The 24,408-nt window shown below is 37.0% G+C and overlaps 1 protein-coding gene across 6 annotated transcripts in view; it reads right to left on the reverse strand.

Moving 5' to 3' along the window:
* Positions 1–24,408, reverse strand: part of ROBO2 (roundabout guidance receptor 2) — a 459,690-nt gene that overhangs the window by 93,805 nt on the left and 341,477 nt on the right. For all 6 annotated transcript variants that reach the window (XM_085318916.1, XM_085318912.1, XM_085318914.1 and 3 more), the window contains 3 exons: positions 13,426–13,550; positions 8,569–8,740; positions 1,893–2,098 (listed from right to left, as the gene is read on the reverse strand). In XM_085318916.1, the coding sequence (XP_085175042.1) occupies positions 1,893–2,098; positions 8,569–8,740; positions 13,426–13,550 (503 nt within the window). The remainder of the gene's footprint in view (positions 1–1,892; positions 2,099–8,568; positions 8,741–13,425; positions 13,551–24,408) is intronic.

The following is a 24,408-nucleotide window of genomic DNA, read 5'->3' on the forward strand; positions in this document are numbered from 1 at the left end:
GGTTCATGTTCATGACTGTTGCCCAGGGTTCACTGTGAWTGCTGTAGACTCCTAAATAATTTGATTTACACTCAGAACGAGAGACTGGTTAGATAACACAGGCAGGTGGGCTCAAGGGCTTAMATAATGGTGGCCCACCTTTACCCATATCTTGAAATCTTTTATGATTGTAGCAGAGGTTATTAATTGTGAAGGGAGAAAGTGGCTGATGATTTGTGGGTGTTAAACAATAACCCGTTTTGAACTTTAGTATATATGTAGTGTTAGACTTGAGCATCGTTTGTGGCCATTTTTTTGGCTTAGGAAGTGTCGACAGTTCTTGCTGGGGTTCATCTGAGAGAAGAGTTAATCATTTCAGACCAGATTTAAATACATACTTAATTCCTAAAGATTTCAACCTACAGAAAAATCTGTTTGTTCATGGTGTTGTGCAATTTTTTGTTGGTGAGTCTGACTCAAACAGTCCATACTAGTGCAGGCAGGGGATTTATAAGAAATACCTTTCTGAGCCCTTAAGGAAAATTGGTTACTAGTGAATGAGCCACTTAAGGATCAATAAAAGCTTCATGTCTTTCAAAAGCACATTTACTACTAACACTGTTTTCTTCTCCCCTTGCAAGTGATTTTTTTCTTTCGTTTACAGACCTTGTGCCTCTAACAGAGAGATTAATGCGCTGGCATGATTCTGAACCTATTTTGTTGTTTGCATAGCTGCATGCAGACAGGTATCYCAAGGGCTTTTGCCTCATGGATGCTCCACAGAAGCCCATCATCGATGCCTGAAAGTTTGTTTGAAATCACTAAGCTTCCACCTTTAATTGCTGCTTTCTAACACTACTGGGGAATCTTGACTATTCAAGCGCACTCTTTAATCCAGCTCTACAGGAAAAATGCATTAACCTTCATGGCCTAAACCTGCCTTCGGCCCAGGGAGGAAGGATAAATTGTTTACTCAGGGAAAGCTAGCATAAATTTTTTAATAAATTCCATTTTGTTCCAAGGAACTTAACAATTCATTTACAATCACTGATGCRATGGTATAAGAAACTAAAGCTACTGTTTATGTCTTGTTCTCTACAGCTACGTTTATTGACTTTTTTTGGATGACAAAGCTAGTGTAGAAATTACTGAGGAATTTAAATAGTTGCTGAAATTGTCTTATTTTTTTGCAAATAAACTAATTACATTTACCTTACTATTATTCCATATACATCCTCATCCACATAAGGAAAACGACACATACACATATACACAGACACACATGCACTTCTATCTTTAAACAGGTAAACAAACAAAAATTGATATTAGTGATACAATGTTTACCAGTAAAGTCCAGTATTGTATTATCTGGAATTTTGCAAGATTTCTTTGTACTTTAAAGATACCATTGTGTCATCTCAAGGGGCAAAACGTAAAAATTATGATAGGTATTTCCATTCAAACAGAAATCCCTCTGCATACGATTGCATGTATGTTATGGGATTTGTTTGCATCCATTTGTATGCTTTACGAAACATCTCCAGAAAGCGTAAYAGGAGTAAATCAGCCAGCTCAAGATTGCCCAGACTCGCTGATGGAGAAGGTGTATGGCCAAAGCCCCAGTGAACTCCAGGACTCCACTCTAGTGTAACAGCTCCCTGGAARATAATGTGCTAGGAAATTAGGGAAATGAAATACTCTAAGATTTTCTTTTCTTCCCTCTTTTCTGTTAAAAATGAAATAGTACGTGGAGTTCAYTTGGTCAGAGATTAAGGGTGAGAGAGGGAAAGAGGCCACTACATTCATTTTGAAGTCAACCGACAGGCAGACAGTTGAGCTGCTGGGGGCACACAACAGCAGCTCAGTCCCGGCCATCTCCTCTTTGTAGCAGTTGCTTTTGTATCACTACTTACCCGCAGAGTTTTAATGTGAAGGGTCCCTTGATCCTGTATGGATGTTCTAGGATCTCTGCCCAGGAAGGTGAATCCTTCTTTTAACCAGCTAATAACAGGAAGCGGGTCGCCGGTAGCCTTGCACTTCAGCAAAGCTGTCCCATCCACGGCCAGCGTCTGATTGACGGGCCCCTGGAGGATGATGGGTGGAGGTCTATCTGTCAAAACTGAACAGTAACACAACAAGTATTGGCATTCACACCTTCACGAGTCTCATGTTGTAGTCAGTCCTTTGTTTGACTGGGTACYGACTTTAACAGTCTGGTTTATGTTAGTCATAAAGGCTAAAAATACTGTTTTTGTAAGATCCACATATACCTCTACACAATTAACTGGACAATTTGAAAAGCGCTTTTATAAGAATTTTGTTTCACGACAGCAAGATAACACCTAGCTATATAAATGTCCTTTATTAAGGACCTTCAGGCTCATTTGATTAAGACAAGAAAAAAATTAAGACCTTGATTCAGAAAAGAGCTGAGATACATTTTGTATTTATTCAAATTCAGGAATGCATTTGAAGCACATATTCAAGTGGCAGATCAAAATATGCTTAATTGCTTACCTGATTCAGGGGCTAAAAGAGAAAACCTGTAAAACTGAAATACTGTAGCTGTTTTAGCATGGGTAGCAACCTCATTCCCCATTCTGCTCAATTTGCAAGTACTCATAGACAAGAATACCTAACATACAAAACCTTCTGAGCGACCTAAATGACTGTACCACTCTTTCCATAGGAAAGAGTTCAAACTTCAGCAAGTGGTCTAACAGCTTACTTATCAAATCATTTCCTCGTCTTTTAAACTCATGAACTCCATTATTTCTTTTCATAATAATTTACATTTGCATGCTTGAAATACCCCATAAAGGATTGTGTAGCCACTGAGTGCATGGCTGCATATAAGCCTCATTCCATGACCAGTGGGATATCTTGAAGATGAGATAAAATGCTCATATTCACTTTTCTTGCAAGAACAATTTTTCATAAATAATTCTGCTGTTGAACCTTTTCTAAGTGCCATCTGTTAAGCAGAAAAACGTAATTCTTTGTTCCTAAAGAACTTATTTATACAAAATGAAGGTGACATATTCAAACACAAGCAAGGCTATGACTCCTTTATAAAAACACACTAACAAAATTGAGAATTCCTTTTCATATATTTACCTTCCACATTGCTGCTGTTGTAAACTTTTGAACAACTGAACAATTCTACATCTGATACTAAATATTTTACCTGACAGAATAAGCTCCTCAGATGGTGCGAATTAGCCTGCCTCCCCGAATGTCAGCTGCGTTCTAATCATTTATTCTAGTCGAGAATATGGTTCATTGTATTCCATACACAATACCTGACTCTTAACAGTGAAGTCAAAATCAATTATTCTGAAGTAATGTGGTTTCTTTTGAACTTGAGCTGCTCAAAATGTGACCCCCCTGAAACCTTCAGCAGATCCAAAGTATTTTCCATACGCTATTTAATAAGTAGAAAGTGTTAAGGATACCTTAGTGGCACATTTTATATCTATAAAAAATTGTTTCTAAATTGTAATTTGCAAAGACACTAAATTCCTTTTTTTACAAGGTATACAGAGGATAGAATCATCTGCATCAGTAACACCTTGCAATGTGAGTTCATCACATTTATTGAAATTGAAAACTGAAAATGGAAAGCCAATCTTGATTATATATTTACACCAGAAAATGAATGTTATTTTGGAAATTCTGAAATATCACACACTGAAGTCAGAAATAAGACAGGAAACATTATATTACAATAAAATAGAATACAAATTGATACTTGATACAAAAATTTTATCTCATTAAGGTTCCTTATGACACAAGGTTCAGCAATTTGATATAACCTCAGCTCATATATACCATCAGTGTACCTGTAGCAAGTGTATGTTGAAGTGAAAATTTAGCTTTGCATATTTGCATTTAGATTTAACGTACAACAGTAATGCCCACTTACCTAGTAAGTACAAATCAAGAAARAAATAGAATTACTTAGGTTGCTAACTATTTCATTGTTGTTATTTGTTGCAACTAATTGTCTTTTATTTGTGTAGCAATGTAGGTATTTTTAAAGCCTATTGCACCACAGATATTGTCCTTTGGCATCTAATTAGTTTTTTTACAGCCCAAATGAGGAGCTCATAATCCTTTAAATAGCTGTGATCAATAAAGTAATTGAAAGTCTCCTGGCCAGAAGGAATCTTCATTTTCAAGGGTGTTATGGGTGAAAGACTACTACAGGTTTCCATGACACTAAGGCTAAAGGTTAAATGAACACTTAGGGTTTCCAGTGATCTGTGAACAACTGCATTGTTTTCACAACTATGACTTGTAAATCTTCTCTAAAATGTGTGTATACTCTTTTCTATTCTTACTACATAGGTCTCATCATGATTAAACAACCAAAACTTGACCAGAGGTTCAGAAAGATATATGTATAACAACAAGCATTCTGAATAACAGACATGCAATGAAAAAAGTCTGCAAAAAGGTCGGAGCAATTTTAGTTTCTTTTACAACATTTTGCAATTTTTATTAAAATTTTACATTGTCTTCTCCTAGTACAAAACTTCTGTATTTATTCTAAAGGAATATTTTGTGTGACTAAATTATACTTGCATATTAAAGGGAAAGATGATTACAAAATGAATTTCTCTCAAAAAATGATTTTGAAACTATCTGCAAGCAACCATATATCCGCACATTCTGATAACTGAATCATTATTGTATGCCTTTTGTGATAAAATGCATGTGAACTATTGAATGAAATATAACAAGGGTGTAAATTATCTTCATTAATGAACATTTTATTTACCACAAATGCTATTTTGGTCTATTGAAACCATCTTTAAATTTGGGCAGAATTACATCAAGAATTTTTTTAAAAAAAAAAAAAAAAGAGAGAGAGAATGACAAAATTAAGTCTTAACTTTATTTTGGCACTTCCAAAAATCAGTATTTCAAAGTTTTACTGCCAAATTAACAGGGAAAATGAGACACATCAGTAATGACCACAAGTATGACAGGGTAGGATGCTCCCAAGAGGTGAAAAAGCAGAGACCAGTCCTCCCTCTGTCCTTTTTGGAGAAGAGTTTTGAACCTAGGTCTCCAACATGTTAGGAGGCTGCGCAGTTATTCTGAATCTCTCCTGTTTGAAACTGTCATGCTCTCTATAAAGTATATAATAAGCATTGATCAGTGATAGGAACCAAGGTGGCCAGATTTGCAGATGAATTGACTATGACCAATATTTAATAACTCATTCACCCTTTGTTTTTCTCTCTCTTGTTCTCCACCTTCTGGCAATACTCTATAAGTATTTTATTCTAAACGTAATAGCTTCAGCAGGAGAATTTGAAAGAGACATACCCCAGCATATTCTATAGACCCACAGTCAAAAACTGCACAGGAGCTTGGAAGAAATACTTCAAGCGTCTAATCCAAAGCAGTGGAGAGACAGCTGTTGAGGTATGCTGCCAGCTCCCTCTCTTTTATTTTTGTCATTTGTTCTGAATTCTCCTTACAGGTCCAGATTTTCATTCGAAAGCACAGAAACAAGCCCTTCTTTTATTAATTGAATAGTCTAAAATGTGTCATTCTTATGTTGATATAAAGGTCCTTGGGGGGATAGCGCTTGCTTTTCTATCTAAACATACATCTTAAATAGCAACTGCTGAGAAAAGCAAGCAAAGTAGGCTGAGTTAAGCATTCCGTGGCCAAAAYTTTTGTTAACAAATAAAAGTAATGACTAGATAAGGAGAAACTAAAATCTTCTCTTAAATATTCTGTGCATGCTAGATAAATTTATTGAATAAATTACTAATTGTAAATTATTCTTTTTATCATGCACATAGACACAGTTAGATAGTGGTATTTAGTATATTTGCATGATCTGTCATTTTAAGACTGTGAGCKGCATATTTACTTTTGCTTTTGAAAGGATTGCTAAGATTGTCTCAATTTTAAAAATGATTTTGCTTTTCCAGATGTGCATTAGACTGTGGATTATATGATAGTCTTTAAAGAAAATATAAGATTTGAATTTCAAATTCACTGACGGCTCTTAGTACAGTTCATAATCAGCAAAATTATCACTCAACTCAGCATATTTTGTCACAGCTAGTAATCTCTTCTCATGTGAACACTCAAGTTAAAAATATTTCCAGTAAAGACTTGTAAGTGCAAAAATGTAACTACTGAAACACTGCTATATACGGTGTAATTAAGCACTTGTTTTTCTGCACATGACATATGTTTTCATTCTGTATTGGAACTTCAATTGGATTTAAATTGCTCTGGATCAACAAAAATGTGTTCAAAATGAAAAAGATGGCTCGCCACTATTATTAAATCATTAACCAAMGAGAAAAATTCTGGGCTATGAAGTAAAATTGAAACCACCAGCCAAAAACTAGAACACTGATGCTTAAGTATATGGCTAGCAYGTGCAGCATTTATCTTTTATTATATTTTTAAAATCATGAAATTTGATTTCCCTACTGATAAAAATCATTAGCTTCTATAACTTCTGCTCAGCATCAACTAAAACAGATTATTTAGATGKTTATGGCTAACTTCCTAACTGAAAGTAATTACAAAATAGCTCTGATCTAAYGGTACGTTTATTTGTATACTCTCAGTTCCACAATATTGTTTTGACACTTTTCTTCTGACCTCACCTGCCCTTTGACTCAATGATGAAATGGCATTTCTATAAAGTAACCTTGCATTATTTCACAATGATTGTGTTGACAGCAGGTTCAGGGAAATGTTTTAAGAATGCAGGTCTTCCGTTCCCTTAGCAGGAGTGCCGACAACTCTTGCTTTCTTTAGGAATGTGGAATGCACACTGCCTTTAATCAGAAGCAATTGTTGTTGAGTTTGCATTTCAGYGGGGACATCTTTATGAGCTTTCTGTTGACTTGTTAAATAAACCGATGAAAATTCCAAAGAGGTCAATTACATATATATATATATTTTTTTCTTCCACACATACAAATAGATAAAGATGGACCACAGGCCTTGCCTGTCAAAAGGAAAAATTTCTCATCACTAATATCCTTGAACCTGATTTGCTCCTTTCGGACCCTGCTGCAGTAAATCTGCACAGCGTCAGCAGGTGCAACCATTAACAGCTCAATGTCCTCCCAGCCAATGTTTGTATTCTATTTATTCCAATCACAGTCATGGCACTGCATCAGGCAGCACTATGGACAGATATTAAAAAAATACTGCCTTTCCATTAATTTTAAATGACCTTTTAATCTAGATTTAAATTTGAATTGAATGAAAATGCATCATTTTGTCATAGAGTGTGGGAGAAAGGAAAGACTTAAAGAGATTGCAGAGAGAGAAGGTTAGCCTTTGGTCTCCTAAAAGTACTTTCTGGAAATGCCATATGCTTGTAAAGATGCAAGGATAAGGCAGAAATTATCTCCCCTTGTCATAAAAATATAGACAGCTTTTAGAAAACAAAGAAAAGGCATCAAATTAATGCTCAAACCTCTATAACATGTGCCTGAACCTCTCTACCTGTCACTTGTGATGAATATGCTCTTGTGAAAAGCCAGATTATTCAGAATTARACATCTTTTCAAACTTTCATGGTGCAGGCAGGTCTCTAAGGGAACAGTAATAGTAGACTTCTGCATATAACAACAGTTTTAATGGTAAAAATTCATCAAAGTCTGTCAGGAGATATTTAATGAGTCAGTTAAGATAGSGAATAATGATGCCTGGGAATGCCATGATCGCCTAGTATGAAAGGAATTCTGTTATTYTCTTTACTACCATTAAAAGATGTGAATCTCCTCTGTCACCAATAGGATGGAAAAGGAATATCAAGAGGATTCCTGGAATATGAAGAGGCTTCGTGTTTGTACATGGAGTAAGGCAGGCAGGAACGCACAATAATTTTCAAAAACAAAATTTTGAAATGGAAAATATCAAGTTAGATCATGTACTGCTGTTCTTTTCTCTTCCTTTCCTATCAGCTCTTCTCTTCCTATGCATTTGTAGATCTCTCTCACACCTACCGATATTAAGAAACTCTTAAAAAACACCTCGGAGCTGGAGAAAAATCTTTGTGCCTTATTCATCCAGGGAGTAAAGGGCTACATATTGTATCTGTTCTAAATTAACAAAACTCCAGTGAGTTCAAGGGAACTGAGCTGATTTATTCAAGCTAAGGACACATCCCCAGATTAGTTGCCCAGGGTAATACTGATGACTGGGGCTGAGATGGGAATTGAGCGCAGTTCTTCTGCACCCCATTTCATTGTTTTAATCACAAAACTATTMATTCCTCACAATATGGTTCTGCAGTTCTTCTTCACTCTAGTGAACTAAGCATCTTTCTTTCTCACTAGCCCTATTCTAAAAGGGTTTGTCCTTCATCTGGATTAKTAAGGAGCTTCCAGATAAAATGCAAAAGAGAAATATGACTGATGCCTTTCTGATATTGCAGAGAATTGTGTAATGAGACCCTTTTTCATTGTATTGTCTGCAGAAACTTGTATGTTTACTTGTACAAATTATGTGATTTCACGTGTTTACTGTCACAATACTTTTACAACATGCTGCTCTTGACAGAAAAAACAAATAGAAATTTTCGTATCTCACCGTCAGTAACCTCCAGCTGAGCCTTTGCTAAAATGCTTCCAGCAACTGTCAGTGCTTGACAAATGTAGTAGCCTGCATCAGACCGCTGAATGTTGGAAATAGTGAGGTCTCCTGTTGGTGATACTGAGTATCTACTGTTGGGCTGGAGAGGCTGGTTTGGAAACAGTAGATTCTGCAAAGACAATTCAACTCATATCAATGCAGAACATAAACCACTTTTCCTTCAGCTAAAAATACTATGATTTTTCCTTAAAAGTACTATATATAATTTAAAAAGAAAATGCAAGTGGGGTTACAAATTTATGAACATATAAAACTTACTTTCCTGCCTTGGGCAACTTGCAGTTTAAATTAGAAACAGCACTTTGACAGCAGACAACAGTGTGTGCTGGCTGGGGAGTTTATGCAAGGAGAAATTTTCCAACAACCACACTTGAGTGACTTGTATGTGTTTCACATTTTTCTTCATTCTGAATTTAGTAACATACTTAGTTGGCTGTCAAACCAGGAGAACCTAATAACACAGTAAACCTTAGAAAACTACCAGGAAGAATTGAATTCTGGAGACTTGAGGGCTATTGTTTGGCAATGAATATGATTCTGGGCAAAAGAGAAAGTAAGAGCATGGAAGCAAACCTAGGAGGATAATACAAACAGGTCATAAAGTAGGAAAAGTTGGCAGAACATGAGAGCTTAAAGGAGGAGTAGCAGGAAATTAAAAGTGAGATACACCAAAAAAGGAAAGCAGAATGGCGCCTTGAGGGCGAAGAGAAAGGGTATAAATCTGATGTGGAAATCATCAGAGAGAAAAATAATTTCATGTAGGGTAAGACATCATAGCTAGCGCAGAACAGGGAGATTAGCATTTGCCTTTAGGTTGGACTGAAGAAAAGAACGATGTTAGTAAGAATAACTAGAATGGATGTAGTAGTCATCGAATATGATCAAGGACTGAATGAATCAATAATACAGACAGGGACTGAAAAGGTTTTAGCAGTGAGGGCTGTAGTTTAAAGGGAAAAGTTACTCCATCTGGCAAAGTCCTTGATGTGAATAAAGAACAGGAAGAGGGAGGCAATGTGTACAGAGAGGTTAGTAGAGCAGCCCAAGGAGACGGATCAGGGAACAAAGAAGACGGATTAATGGGTAGTAATGAACTGGTAAGTTCCAGGTAAGCAGGGTCTGGCTAAAGCAGAATGTTGATTGAGCAAGCCTCCACAAAAATACAATGTTTTGTATCAGGAATATCCTTATCTTGCTAGGATAAGCTTTCAGTCTTTACTGCAACTCTGTACTGTTCTGCTTTGCTTTCTAATAATGACTCCCTACTAACTATTAAGTTTGCCCATGGAGGCTAAAAAGACCTGCCTCTTCTGTGATAGACAGAAAATGTATAGAAAGAAATGCAGAATATTTATTTATGCATTTACAGAAAATGCTTGGGGATTGGCAACCAGTAAACTTGGATTTCAAAAAAAAAAATCTGCTTTGCAGTGAAAATGACACCTTTGACTCTCCATTTTTGGGACCAAAAAGAGAGAGATGCTTTACCTCAAAATCTTCCTATTCTATGTATCCTTATAATTGTATTAACCTGCTGGGCTAATTGTTACCCTTTCTTTCTCTTTCTCCCCTTTCAGTATCAAAGTTCAAGAAATTTTTCAATGCAAATTATTTTCTTCAAAAATCAAAATGCACCCAGTAAACATGTCAGATTCAATAAAATAGTGTGAAAATTCTGAAATTATTTCAGGTTGCAGTGCTAAGTGGATCTCAAAWAAATGGGCTCTGTTTTCTGGATTGCCTTGAAACTTGCATAATAACCTCTGCCTTGTGCAAGTACCTACTGAATGAGGGAATTCTGAAAGCTTAGCTAAATTTTGTGAGAAAGTAGAGAATGTTGATAAGGCACACTCCATTTATCACTCATTATGCAAACAGTAAAAGGAAACACAATATAGAAGACAGTTCAGGATTGTACCCCTGATTCTTCAAAAGAAAAAGGTAGAGATCCTCTTAATCTCTGCATTAAAAAGAAGAGTCTATCCTCCTTTTAATCTTCAGCATGGCCCACCTGGTACCAGGTGCTAGGTTTCCACACTTTAGTAGGAGGTGATGGGTCTCATGACTCCCTCTTTCAAGGGCCAGCTAATTGAACTGTGTCTTGTTCTAAATTACAGTAGAACCCACTATTTTAAGGTCTTTACAATTTCAGTGGATTTAACTAGCTGACAGTTTGCTCATCCAAGCACAATGGTGGCATGCTGGGTTGCAAACAGAGGGGTCACAGTCGTGCCTGATATATTACCACTTTCTTCTAGATTTATCTCAGAGAAAATTTTAATCCAGAGAGTTCAAAGATTATGCACTTTGTGCCCTGGTGCATTTCACTGGTGTGCAGCTGTCAAGTTCTGGGGAAAACGGCTACCCAGTACAAAGGACTCTGTTTACACACAAGTTGGCACAAAGATCACTCAGGAGGGAACTGTTCCCCTCCCTTCCAGCTGCTTGTGCTCAGAAACACAGGGTGGAGAAATAGACCCAGAATGAAAAATGCCCTGCAATTACTGGAGTGGGTTAACATGACTATATAACATTACCCTGAACACTAATGGTGGCACTGCAAATGGTTCCTTGACTAAAAGGAGAAGAAAGCATTTTAAGTCCATGCAACAACGTGTGGCCAGGTAGACAGAGGTGAAAYGTGCCGCAAACTCAGCGGGTAATGCTTAAATTTGGCCAAAATAACGTTCTCTCGACTGTGATGATGAAATACTCTATTTGGAAATTCAGTCATTCAATGAGGTAATATCCTTCAAAATCTGAGAAGTTTTATATTGAGATGGCAACATTAACCTCTGTTACTTCACTGATACTCAATTAAGAATAACATGAGGGTATAATGAATCACATTGAGCTATGTTTCAAGGTTTGATTATAAACAATGTAGGTATCAATTTTTATGTTGAATTATTTGCCAAAAAAGAACATTCTAACCCTCAGGGACGTGATTCTCAATATGGTAATTAATTTTCCAGGTTTGTAATTAAACAGCTTCAACATGGTACAATCAGTAGGTAATAACATTCAATTAAAGACACAAAATGCATTTTCACCTTAAAATGTTTTTACCCTTGAAGTGATACCAATGGAAGAGGATAAAATAGAGTATTAACACTTTTCAATTACGCCAAATGACTTTAATCCTGCAAATGATGTCCTACTTTAATTAGAAGCTCTTCTCTTTATTACAACATGATGGATGTCCACTTTATTAGATTCAAGTGTGACACTATAAGCTCACTTTACATAAACATTACCATGTTATTAAAGTCCTCTACAAGGAGGGTTTTTGAAATGTTTGCTAGCACAACACAACAGTACTTCCTACTTCAAATTCAATATGCTATTCTACTCTCCCTTTGGAACAACTTTCACCTTAGTGAGACTCACAATACTGTGTTTTTCCAGTATATGATCCATAGTGGCTAGATTTGAAGTTCTCTGCATTTTAGCCTGAAAGAAGCACATTGAAGACTAAGCTTACACTCTTTCATAATAGTCTTGCATCTTTTTAAGTGGGAATGCAACAGAGTACAAAATATTGTCAGCTGTGGTCTGTAACTGAACCTTTGTTCTTGCTCCTAATGACTTCAAGGTAGCTCTTTCTGAAGTCATAAGAATGCATTAATGCAGACTTGAATTCAGAATCAGGCCTCAAAACTTACAGCCAGAAATAAAGGCCATGTTCTGACCTATTAACTGACCTCATGAGAAGATGAAGCAGAACCAGGTGGGGCAGAAGAGGAGATCYGAGGTTCAGTTCTTGTCTCACATTTTAACTGACTTGGTATACACAAGGTCTCCAGAGGAAACAATAAAGCATCTCTGCACTGCAGAGCATAGTGTGGATACTTTAGTTAACTCGCATATGACCAGACTGAATAAAGCAGCATAGAGCTCTGAAAAGACTCATTCAGCCAAAGGAGAATGGCCGGCAGTATAGATTCATAGCTTTGACAGGCTTCATCAGAGAACTGGGGAAGCACTGCCCTTGGACATCCAGGTTGTCCTTACCAATCTCTTCTCCTGAACATAGAGCAGGTGCAGCATAGTTTACCACGTCCAACACCAGATACTTGCATGAACTGCATGTGAAAGTGAGAAAGACTGACTTCTGATGTAACACAATGTCAGTAGAGCAACAACAGTAAAAAAAAGTGTTATAGTTTGACATTCAAATATTAAGCTGTAGAAGTCAGTATCGGTCAATAGTAACATTGATGGCTGTATTAGAAATTTTACTTTCAAAATGTCATTAATGATTCAGGAAAATATTTCCAAAATCAGAAATTTCCTGAGACAATTTTAAAGAAACCTGCTGTGTCTTCAAAACCTGTATTTGTATGTACTGTGAGACTACGCCAATGCAAACCAGTTTGCTAGAYGTATAACTATTTAATCATGTCTAAGCAAGCAGTGAATTGTAATTACTGACAGTGATTAGTTAAAAATTGAGTCATACCTTTCCACATTTGTTTTATCCACTTGTTTTGGGGTGTTCCAGAATGCAAAGTCTTTGAGACATATCCTGTTGGTCTCTACGCCTATACACAGCACCTACCACACGTTACACTAGCTTAAATGGCTTTTGAGTTCTTCACAGTATTAACATTTAAAAAAGAAAGAACAAAGCAACAAAAATGTTGGTAGAGGATAGGACATTCTGAAAGACAAGATCTCTGTGAAAAATTAAAAGATTTTATGAAAGGTAATACAGAAAAGTTTCTTAAATATTTAAACAAAATTAACTATTTAGAAAGGCTTGAAAGGCTCATTAGGGTGCTTATAACTTACCTGGCTTCCTTCTTTTTGCCAAAAAACAGCTGGCTGGGGATTTCCTTTAGTTTCACAAGGAAAAGTCACCGTTCGGCCCTGGGCTACAATCTGGTCTCGTGGTCTCACCACAAACTGTGGGGGAGCTACAATGTAAGAAAAGCCATGGTGTAAATTTGAAATTTGGGACATTTTTCAAAGGGGACATGAAGAATATTGAAGGAAACAAACAACATTATGGAGATTTATTTTATGCCAAAGGACGTAACACTAGATATAGTAATTAGGACAGACAGAATTAATATATAAACAAGAACAACAGTAACACAAAAAAGCAGCAATACCAATATATGATCTCCCCAGCATTAAAAAAAAAGAAAACTCACAAACATATATTAGCATAAATTCTGATGACAATAAATGCAAAGTAATAGCAATTAGGCCTGTATGATGCAGGCTCCGGATGAATACTAACTTCTCCTTAAGAGTCATCTGGACAGGTATCAACACTTTTATACCTTCGGCACTCCACAGAACTTGTTCTTCTTCTGATGGAGCTAGCACAGCTTTCTGCGCTGCAGTATATGAATCAGCATATACACACTTCCCTTTTCAGTCTGCTGCTCTAGACCTTCAAAAAAATGATTGAGAAAGGAGAGGAAGGTCTGGATGACAGAAGGATAGAAGTCCAAATTTCCCTCAGGCCTCTTAGAGCACAGTGGGCAAGAATGGAGCGAGAAAGAGAATTTGCTGAGAAAAGGAGGGCTGCTGAAACAACATGAAGTAGGAAGACTCAGATTTTAGGTTCTGGAAAAACTAGAAAGAAGCAAGAGCTGAAGAATTAGTGGGCAGCAGGGAGCAGCAAATAGGAAGGAACGGATATTCTAGGAGATCAGGAAGAGACAAAGGAAAGAAAAATGGAGAAAGTGAAGTTAAAATAAGAAAGAATCTGGACTGCTAGGTTTTCAAGTAGATGGTGTTAAAAGTGTCTAAACACTAGGGATCAAGAAGCACAGTCAGAAGTGAGGAGTTTCAAAGAGAGAAGTGTAGTGTGACTTGTCTGGGGGTACCGATGGAGAATAGACAGTTAATGGAGCCAATGGATGGGACCAGGAAAACAAACAAAAAGAATTTATGTGCATAAGAAAGTGAGGAAGAAGTAGTGGTGGAAAATTAGAGAGAAAAAAAATTGACATTACAGATTCTATTGAACATGATGTGATGAAGTATATGACTTTTCTATGTATGACACGCAAACCTTCAAGACTTTTTTCAGAATTGGAGTTCACTGGAATTGGATTTATGGTATATGGCACATCTTTAAAATGTTAACAGTATTTCCAAGCCCAGCTAACTTTTGAGAAGAGGTTGAGGAAGGAACAAGTCTTATGGGTTTTCTTCTATTCCACTATTGTTTTGGTGGTTATGGAGACAGATGGCTTAGGAACTACTAAGCTTTCAGGTAAACAAAATTTAAGTGTTTTAGAAAACTGTATTTTCATCATTATAATTACAAACTGTTTAATTAGGTACGAAGAGCAATCAAGCCACAGCTTCCGATTACACCTGCTGACAGGCACAGACGCAGATCTGCCAACTGCATAAAAATGTATGCAGATTTGACATTCTGAAATACACTTTGCAGCTATTTCATGTGATAGTTCCTGAGGTTTACAGATCACCAGGAGTGTAAAGAGCACAAGCTGAATAGCACTGATACAATGCACTCTGAAACAGGAACTGTAAAGCATTTGATCAACATGACTAGCTGCTGATTTAGAAGGTGGAGAGAACAGAAAGAATCTTTTTTCCTGTCTTGCACTCCTGAGCATAGGTTTTGGCCTCCAGAGAGAGAATTTTCTGCTTCTTCCCAGTGCCTTGGCAGATGTTAATCTTTTAAAAGGCTCGGGACAAAGGGATCGGACACCTGCTCCCACACCATTTATAAATGTACATTCTGAGGCTGCTATAAGAGCATAAATGTTGCTACACACACTCTAGGATCAAAACTTGGCCTAAATTATTCCTAAAGTGCTGAACTCTAGCCACATTACTTGTTTTTCCCTCACCTTGTTTTACCTAACATAACTGGACACTTGTTCATTCAACTCCATAGGAAGGGAAAAAGAGAGGGAGAGAGTGATCTTTTAGCTGTGCATTAGAAAATGAAAATTCCTACAGGTACACCTTACACTAAAGTGCCTCTACAGTTCTGACCACCCATGTTAAAAAAAGGTCACTGAATTAGTTCAGTGTTTGCTGCTCAGCCACAGAAGTTCATTGCCCGGGATATTAATATACAATCAATAGCAACTTTAGGTAGAGGAAAGAGTAGAAAATTTCTAGTCTCTTCAACTGTTATATCTGCATTTAGCAGGAATTGTGCATCACAGTCCAAGGTATATGCTGCATTAGGGCCTCAAGAACATAATCTCTCTATTGTGAAGCAAAAAACATGGTGTCAGGACTCCACCCCATCGATCATGCCAAAGCATGATCAATGCCTAAGAGCAATGCCTCCTAGGCATGCTTGGTGAACTGGGSGCATGTTAAGCAGATGGTGCTCTGAGACAGCTCAACAGAAGGAAGAAGGGCATGGAATTTCTGTGAGCTAATCTTTCAACCCACATAGCTGAATTTATGCAGGATACATAAATTGAAGGGTTCATCTGAAACATTCCCACACACACAAGGCTGTACTCAAACTGAGTAGATATAATAGGTCTGAACTTGTTCCTGAGCAGACTTTCCAAGAACTAAAGCAATACGGTTAGTCAAGGCATAACAGAGACAAATCTAGTTTCCACTTACAATTTCACCTACCCCTAACTTCGAACTTCCTCCACTTTCCTACAAGCAAAAAAATGATCCCTTCTTTTTCAAAAAGAGAAAAGAAAAACAATAGTGAAGAAGCAAGAATTAAGACTGTGGCTTAGTATGGATAACCCAGTCAAGTGGGATTGAACCTATTGCTCTATTCTCTCCCTGCCAGGCACAAAGTCCTCTCCAGTATTCTCGAGAATACAGGAGATCCATGGCCTCGTAACTAAAATTTTAGGTTTCTAAAGACTCAAGTAAATAATGATGCATAGTTACACACAGATCTGTCTTCTAAGTTTCTCTGCAGCAATGATTACTGGAAATTTACTCTAAAAATAAAACTATGAGAGCTTTAATTTAAATCTAATCTCATACCATCAAGAGGAGCTGGCTTTTAGTAGTCACTACTTATAATTAGAACACAATGCCAACTCCTCCAGCCATGCTATTTAATACTATAATTTTAGAGAACATAAAAAGATCATTTTTTAAAAAATAAACCCTTCCATATAACTTTTATTTATTTGAAGAAGGGTTGAAATGAAAGCCCCTTTTTGTTCCAGCTTGTTGTAGTATCCAGCTACAGTTCCATTAACAGACATCCTCTGATAATGACATTGTTTACAGAATTTAAGCGATGTTTTCACTGTATCAGTTTTATCTACCATATTCCAGTTGACTAATGCTAATTGACAACTGACAGTAGGAGTTAATACTTGCAGAAAAAATTCTTGGTCAAATATTACTACCCAAGCAGTAAGACTGCCTTCACCCCCAAAGAATGTGACCCTATTTGGAGACAGTTAGGCTTCTTTGACAGAATAAGCACCTGGGCTGTCTTCAGTTTTACTAAAAAGTGAGCTAATGATCTGTATATATAGATGCTTTTTATAACAGTAAATAAATATCATTACTCCTTTTTTGCAAAAAAGTTAACTCAGGCAGAAGATCATGACTTGCTCAAAGTCCAACATCAACAGCACCAGAGATAAAATCTAATCCAAGTGATTATTGTGTCTCTCAAAGTGGGTGAATTTTAAAAATATTTTTAAAAGGTACAGTAAGAGAAATAATAGCTGGCTTGAAAGCCTTCAGCTGTGAAAGCTATGTACTGGTTTAATGCTTAATTCAATCTAAACAGTAAGGAAATTAGATCTATTGAAAAAACTGTTATGAGGCAGCAAACCAATGTGCCTATCACACGATTACCATTCATTGTTTCAGATGTAACAGTAACTGGATTGGAATAAACAGAGTGGAAAACCTCTTGTTTAACTGACATTTGAAAGTCAGAGACAGTGGCTCTAAAAGGGAATGTATTGTTTGGATTCTAGTGGACTAGACAAAAATATGAAAAAAAAGAACAATTAAGACTATAGACCTAGACTTCTATTGAAACATTCTTTTTCTGAGAAATTTAAATATAGTACACAGTAAATTAGATTTGATTTCTGGCAAATTATGCTTTGATACTGCATTCAGCAAGCGCTGGCTTCAATCAATGTCACACTAAAGCTCTGTTATGCTAATAGCGGCTTGTGAGGGTGAACAGGATGATATGGAAATCAGATGGTTGAACAAGAATAGAAAGCATAGGCCATGTACAAGGTGGGCTTTGAGATGAGAGGATGGGGGACCCTAAGGTTAATCACATCATGTTCAAGACTGTTTTTACAGCGTGGAACAGTTTTCTACAGAGAGAATTAAAACGGAGATAGCAAAGCTGCAGTTGTGAACATTAGGTATGTTGCTTAAAATGGTAATAGCATATTCTGTTGTACTCTTTACAGATGTTGGTGTTAGGCATGCTGGATGGATCATTTATTCCTTTAATAAATGTGCATGAAGGTAGCCTATGGTCAAGTATTAAAGAGCTTTAGAAAAAAAAAAAAAAGAAGAAATGAATGCTGCAAAATATTTCAAAGGAATTTCTCAACTCTTCTCCAATCCTAATAACTAGCAGAATTAATCTATTGGGATGGATTGCAAGTCACTCATTTCTTTCCCAGTAGTGCTACTGAATATTATGGGTTATGCCGAGTAACCTGGAGCTGGTAAAGCTGCTGGTGTAAAAAAGCCTGACCGAATCAGTCAGTGAACTCTGGTCACCTGATAAGAAATGTTGCAGAAGATGAATCAGAAGAGGATGGGAAAATTACCACAGGAAAATGTGATGCTATAGTAAAAAGTACAATGACACCACATGAAGAAGTATTAGTAACATTTTCTTTCAGTGATACGTTTTTTTAAACTGATCTTGCGACTTGTGATTCACATTGAAATCAATGATCCTAAGGGAATTTTATTATCAGAAGTTGCTCATGGCAGCTCCTCCAGTCCAGACACCATGGGGTGCATACATTATATTGCTGTGATTTTAATTAAAAGTAGATATTGTAGCAAGTTTTAGTCCAATATTGCTACTGCAAGCAGAAATGGAAACGTAACCACAGCAACAAATATCAGTGGGATTTTTGTCATTGTTCAGGTCTTTTCTAACATCACCAGTTATCTACAGCAGCCATTATGAGACCAAACATAATTCATATAATCCAAACAGTTTTCAGATAACATTAGTAATCTTTTAATCACAGGTACTTAGAAAAAAGTCTTCACATTCCAATGGCTTTATTCAAAGCTCACTAAAGTTGTTAGAAATTCTCCCATTGGTTTATGTGGTCTTTAGGTCAGACCCATAAAAATATTATATTACTGGAAAAGAGGGAGAGCAACAAATTGCTTAAATTGCACATTTGACAACCTCTAATTCCAACTGATTTCAGCTGCTAGTCAACTGCAAATGAAATACATTTAGGTACTATCTCATAAAGATGAGTACCTCAATTTAAACTGAAATTGTTTATTATCCATAAACATACTTCTGTGATTGGCTGAAGACGGGGTAAGGGAAAGGACGACGACTCCTAAACCTTCTAAGCAGATCTCAGATGATGCTTACTGATGGAGAAAAAGCAGTAACATGCTGGTTGGTAAAGCATCAAGTTTCTGTAAGACTCAGCTCTGCTTCTGTCAGCGAAATCTCCACCTAATATTCCCATCTACATTGCAGTCATTTTCAGCACAGCACACTTGCAGAGATAAATCTAATTTCAGAATGATCTTTTGAACAGTCAAAATTACACCTGGTACAATATTCTGCAGCTCCGCTTGTAAGAGAGTCAACTGACTCTCTGTGCTGTGTTACTGTGCTGACATACTGATGGTGCCTTCCCCAAGTTGTCTTCTGGGTTCTGAATCTCCATCAAGGTCTCATCCTTCTTTTGCAAAACCCTTAAAGACATGAAACTGGATATCTCACTGCTCTTCTCAAACCCCCATTGCAGTGACAATATTCATGTGGACACTTCAGCTGGTCTTAGATGCATTTTGGCACTTTGTGTAACATCATTGACCCTTCAGTGTGGAAGCCCTTTCTTCCAGAGTTCAAGCTCACTTTCAGCCTTACCAAATATAAACCAAGACTTGCCTCTAAGCAAAGATGTTTACATGGAGGACAGCAAAGGCCCCACAGTTTCAGATGAACTATTACATATTTTAATACAGAGGTAACCCTTGACATAGCCTAGTAGGACTAATTTGCATGCTTGCTTTGCTGGTTCCAGAGATAATGGATTAGAAGACAGCTGAAGGTAGTATAAGAATTTCTGAAAGAAAGATAATGTTCCTCTACATTTGTATGTTATTAACTAAATTTGGCTAAGAGTTCTGGCAGATATTGGACTTTTGGATGCTATAAGATACTACTTGCATACTTTGCTGTAGCAATATTTGCCCCTTGCATGGGATAAGTAAGTAAATAGGCTGCTGAAAAGTGCAGCTATGGTAGTCTAAGAATCACTAGTGGAGTAAATAGAGGAAAACAGAGAAAGCTTTCCACTCTTGAATACTGGACATCTTGACTGAGTCAGCAATTCTTTTCTCAGAAGTTCAGATATTGTTGACAGCTAGGGACCCTGACACATGCTTCTTGGGAAACAAAGGTATTACTAAATTGTTAGTTATGACTAATGATAGATCAAGGATGAAGCCTCTGACATGGGAGGCATAACAGGGATCTGAAGGGTGACATCTTGGGTCTATTATTTCTTATCAGAGGACAAATCAATGGAAATTAAGGATGGTCATTTTCTTTAAAGTGAAAAGATTCCCCAATCTTACGGTGAATTCCACGTTTTAGGCAAATACACAGGGTAGGAAGCAACTTTTTAGCATGGGAGTTACTACAGAGTTACCTAGGAAATTAGTTTCCTTTCTTTCTCTGCCATACCCTGTTAGTATAGTCGTAACTGTAGTCACTAGTCTGTGCTAGTACAGTTGGTCATTGAAACAACTGGATGGATCTAATTTTATGGAAGTTTGTTTTCTCATTAACTACATTTTCTTCATTGTTCATTTACAGTGCTGTTCTACGATTTAACACTGACACTACTTCAAAATTAATTTTTGTATGTCCTGCACTGAGAGATCAACAACACAAAAAATCAGAAGCAGAAGGGGCAAGTGGAGATAACCTTTAGGGGGTCAAATGCAAAGGAAGTACTGGAGGAGAGTAACGAGGACACAACAGGGCAGAGGCAGGGGGCAGGGGGAAGTGGGGCCTCAGCAAGGTCAAGACCAAGGGATCCTGCGCCAAGTGTCCTTCACACTGCTGCTGACTGATGGGAAGTGAGAAAACCTTCTTTATTTTCTATTTGCTGTCTTTAGACGAGCCATGTGAAAACACACTAACGTGAAAATATCACATACTTCAGTCATCTGAAAACACTAACCATCTTTGATGCCTGGACTAATTGCGTTAATCTTCAATTTAAATTCAGGTTCTGAATTTCACATATAACAACATTTTTATCCTTTAGTTGCTCTGAAACACTGAAGCAAATAATCTTTGAGTGTGTGGAAGCCCAAGCATTTTTTAGTTTTCTATGCAAGAGGGCAAAGAAGGCTAGAGAATCTATACACAAAAAAATGCTAGCTGCCCTGTATATTTTGACATAAAATCTCTCTTTTATCCCTGCCTGGCCTAAAAGAAAGAAGTGGGCTAGATCAGCATGGTGGAAAAAGGCATGAGATAAACAATAATGAAAGGGCAGGTTCAGTTTWCATGCAGAGTTTCCCTGACAATTTCAATTAACGTAACTGCCAACTTGTATTTATCATTTTTATAACAAACTTGAGAAATAAAGACAAAAAAAGAACTACTGACAACTTGGTCCTCCTTCTCCCTTCAGATTAATTTCAATAAAATAAAAATATGAAAACAATTAAAAAACCTCTGTCTCCTACATAACAGAGAAGGCAAGCAGCTACTTTCCTCCCCATTTCCATCACTCTGAACTCATCAGCAGCACCGTTCCTGGTCCCTCCTCTTTTTTTGTCACTACATTAAAACATCACGCTTAAACATCTGGTCTGAGTTTCATCTCAGCATTGGACTGTTGTCATGACAGCCTGCTGTCATTCAGGCATACTTCYCTCTCTTATAATATCTTGTCCAACCATCTCTTTTATGAGGCTCTTGTATCTTGCAAATGTTCCTGGAAATTCCCTTCTGCAGAGTCCTTCATGGAGTTTTGATACACACAAAGAGAGGTAGCACTGATTCGGGCCATCCAATGCACCACATTAGTCAGAACTCTTTCTTCTCTAGACAATGCATTTTTTTTTCTCTTTTCCCCTCAASTGTCTGAGATTCCGAGATTCAGGATATGCCTTTTGCTCAGATCAGTTAGAAAAGATGCACTTTCCTAAATTTGTAACACTTAAGCCTGATTGCTAATRTAAACTGTATCATTAGGGAATGGCTTGTGCTCCTGTAACTTCTGTGAGTTTAGCAAACAAAATAAATTACGCCAGCAGAAACACGTTATGTGCTATGATTCCTTTTGTCATGGGAGATAGCAGAAGGSTTTTCTGGTTATGCATTTGAAAATAGAAAAAGCGTACTTCTTGCTGATATACTAAGATTTCATCAAAAATAATGAGTGTAATCTGGTTAGTTCTTTCAAAAAAAAAATGAATTCAAATGCAATGAGATAAAGAGAARATCTAAGGAGATGTTGAGAAGAGTAAGGAGTCTATATATGAGAAGGATGAAAAGTGCTTGGTGTGTTTAGCCTTGGAAAAAAARGAATGGCTGACAGGAGATATCCTGCTCAATTTAGGTTACTGAAAAGTGAAGAGAGGAAAAGGAGCGAGGAAGAAAAAATGACTGTGCTAATTAGCAATGCTAACATAGAGGAAATGGGACATAAACTAGTTTTGCTGATGAGTAACATGAAGGTCATATCCAGCCTGTAATAATATATGACAGCAGTACAAGCCAGCACCAATTGAGCAAAGAGGGTAAAGAGAAGAGTGAATTGATTAATCTATAGATTTTCACACTTCTCTTGAAGGAAAAGTAACTGTTTTCTCCTTTTAAGAGGAAGGGAAAAGTTTTGGCAGAGTAACAGATCAAAAGACTCTTTTCATACACTAATCTTCAAAGACTTATGGAGAGATTCAGCATCCTCTCAAGTAAGAAAACAATACCTCCCAATTTCAACAGAAATAATGGATTCAGGCAAGTTCAAGAAAGATTTACACATTAAACCTCCCAGAACTTTTCTACACTAGAGTTCAGCAATCAAAAATGAGGCCCTTAATCACTCCTTGCACTTGCTGAGGTGGACTTTCTCTAAGAGAAACAGCGTGATGACTACGGGCACATATTTAATACCAGCAGTGGAACGAGCCAGTACTGAATAGTATGACTTGYCAAAACATCAGGTACATATACTGCCACCCTTCATGCTTGTCACTGAAGAAGAATTCTCTGTCGCAACTTCTGTACTTCTGTTTTGATCACTGTTTGGTACACACCAAAAGACTCGGAATTGTTGAAAATGGAGCCAGAGCTTTGTGGATCAGTACTTTAATATTTGGTAGTTAACATGCTCTGTCTCATCTCACAGTGCCATTCCGGCCCATATGTCAAAGCTGCTCTATTACTATAGTATCTTAAGTACTTACATGGATTCATGCACAAGTTCAGTAAGTTTTGCCGAAGTTTTGCTAAGGATTTAGGATTTTTAAACAGGTCTGTAAAAGGTTAAAAAATGCCAGAACAGTTCAGCTCCATTTTTTAATTTGTTACTGATATACAAAGAAAAATGCARTTCATCCCATAGCAATCTCTCCTCTTTAATCTAAAGCATTAGTCCACTGATAAACAACAAGAATGTACTATTCATTAATTTAAGGAAGAAACAAATCCCAAACTGTTCTGCTGGTGTCCTTACCCTCTTCCAAAAATCTCTATAGTTGGCAGCAGCAGRCAGACAGCCAAAACGCCACACTTTGATATAGATACAAATTACTTCCTCTGAAAGCTGGCACAGTAGTGCCAAGTACGATCAGTTCCGTCACACATCGTTCACCATTTCTGATACTGTTGTATAAATCCTCAGAGTCCCAAGTGAAGGTGATATTTTTATGAATATACTAAAAATACTAGCATTCATGCAGGTTTTCCTGCAAGAAGAGTAAGAGTGAAATGGAGAAGGATAAAGAGAGATCTTTCTCACTTATCATCTAAACAAAGTAATTTCAAGCTACAAAAACTAATACAATTTTTTTAATGCTGCTTTTTCTGATTTAGATGTTTTGTGCTGCGCCATTCTTGATAGACCAGTAAACCATGCCAGGTGGATTTAGGAGATTAAAACTTCCCAGAGCAGAATACAGTGCTTCATACAGTTATGTTTTACTTAAATATGTTGAGATTTGATTTAATCAGTATGAAATGTAGAAAATGGATAGTAGGTGTCTTATCTATTTGTCTCTTGTTCAACATAGAAGGGGACTGAACTTGGTTGTTGTCCCCTTTTCTCTTTAGTTAATTCCAAATACTTAATTTCTATCCAGGTTAAAAAAATATTCCAGCTATTTGCTACATGACACTTCTTTCTAGGGAAGATGAGTCATAGCATCTGATGCAACTGAAACAGAAAGAACTGTGTCTTCACTTGCATATAGTTGGAATTAATTTGAAAATTGAGTACTCTAGCATCTGAATAAATTTTTAGGTGATCAGTAAGAAGGTAACAAGTATCAGACATGGCTGATCTTCTCTTTGAACTTCACTTGAAATTTTCCATCTCAGAGCTGTTTAGAAGTGGCTTT

This window comes from Rhea americana, unplaced genomic scaffold, assembly GCF_003343005.1.
Source record: "Rhea americana isolate MKP2758 unplaced genomic scaffold, rheAme1 scaffold_56, whole genome shotgun sequence".
NCBI classification, from domain to species: domain Eukaryota; kingdom Metazoa; phylum Chordata; class Aves; order Rheiformes; family Rheidae; genus Rhea; species Rhea americana.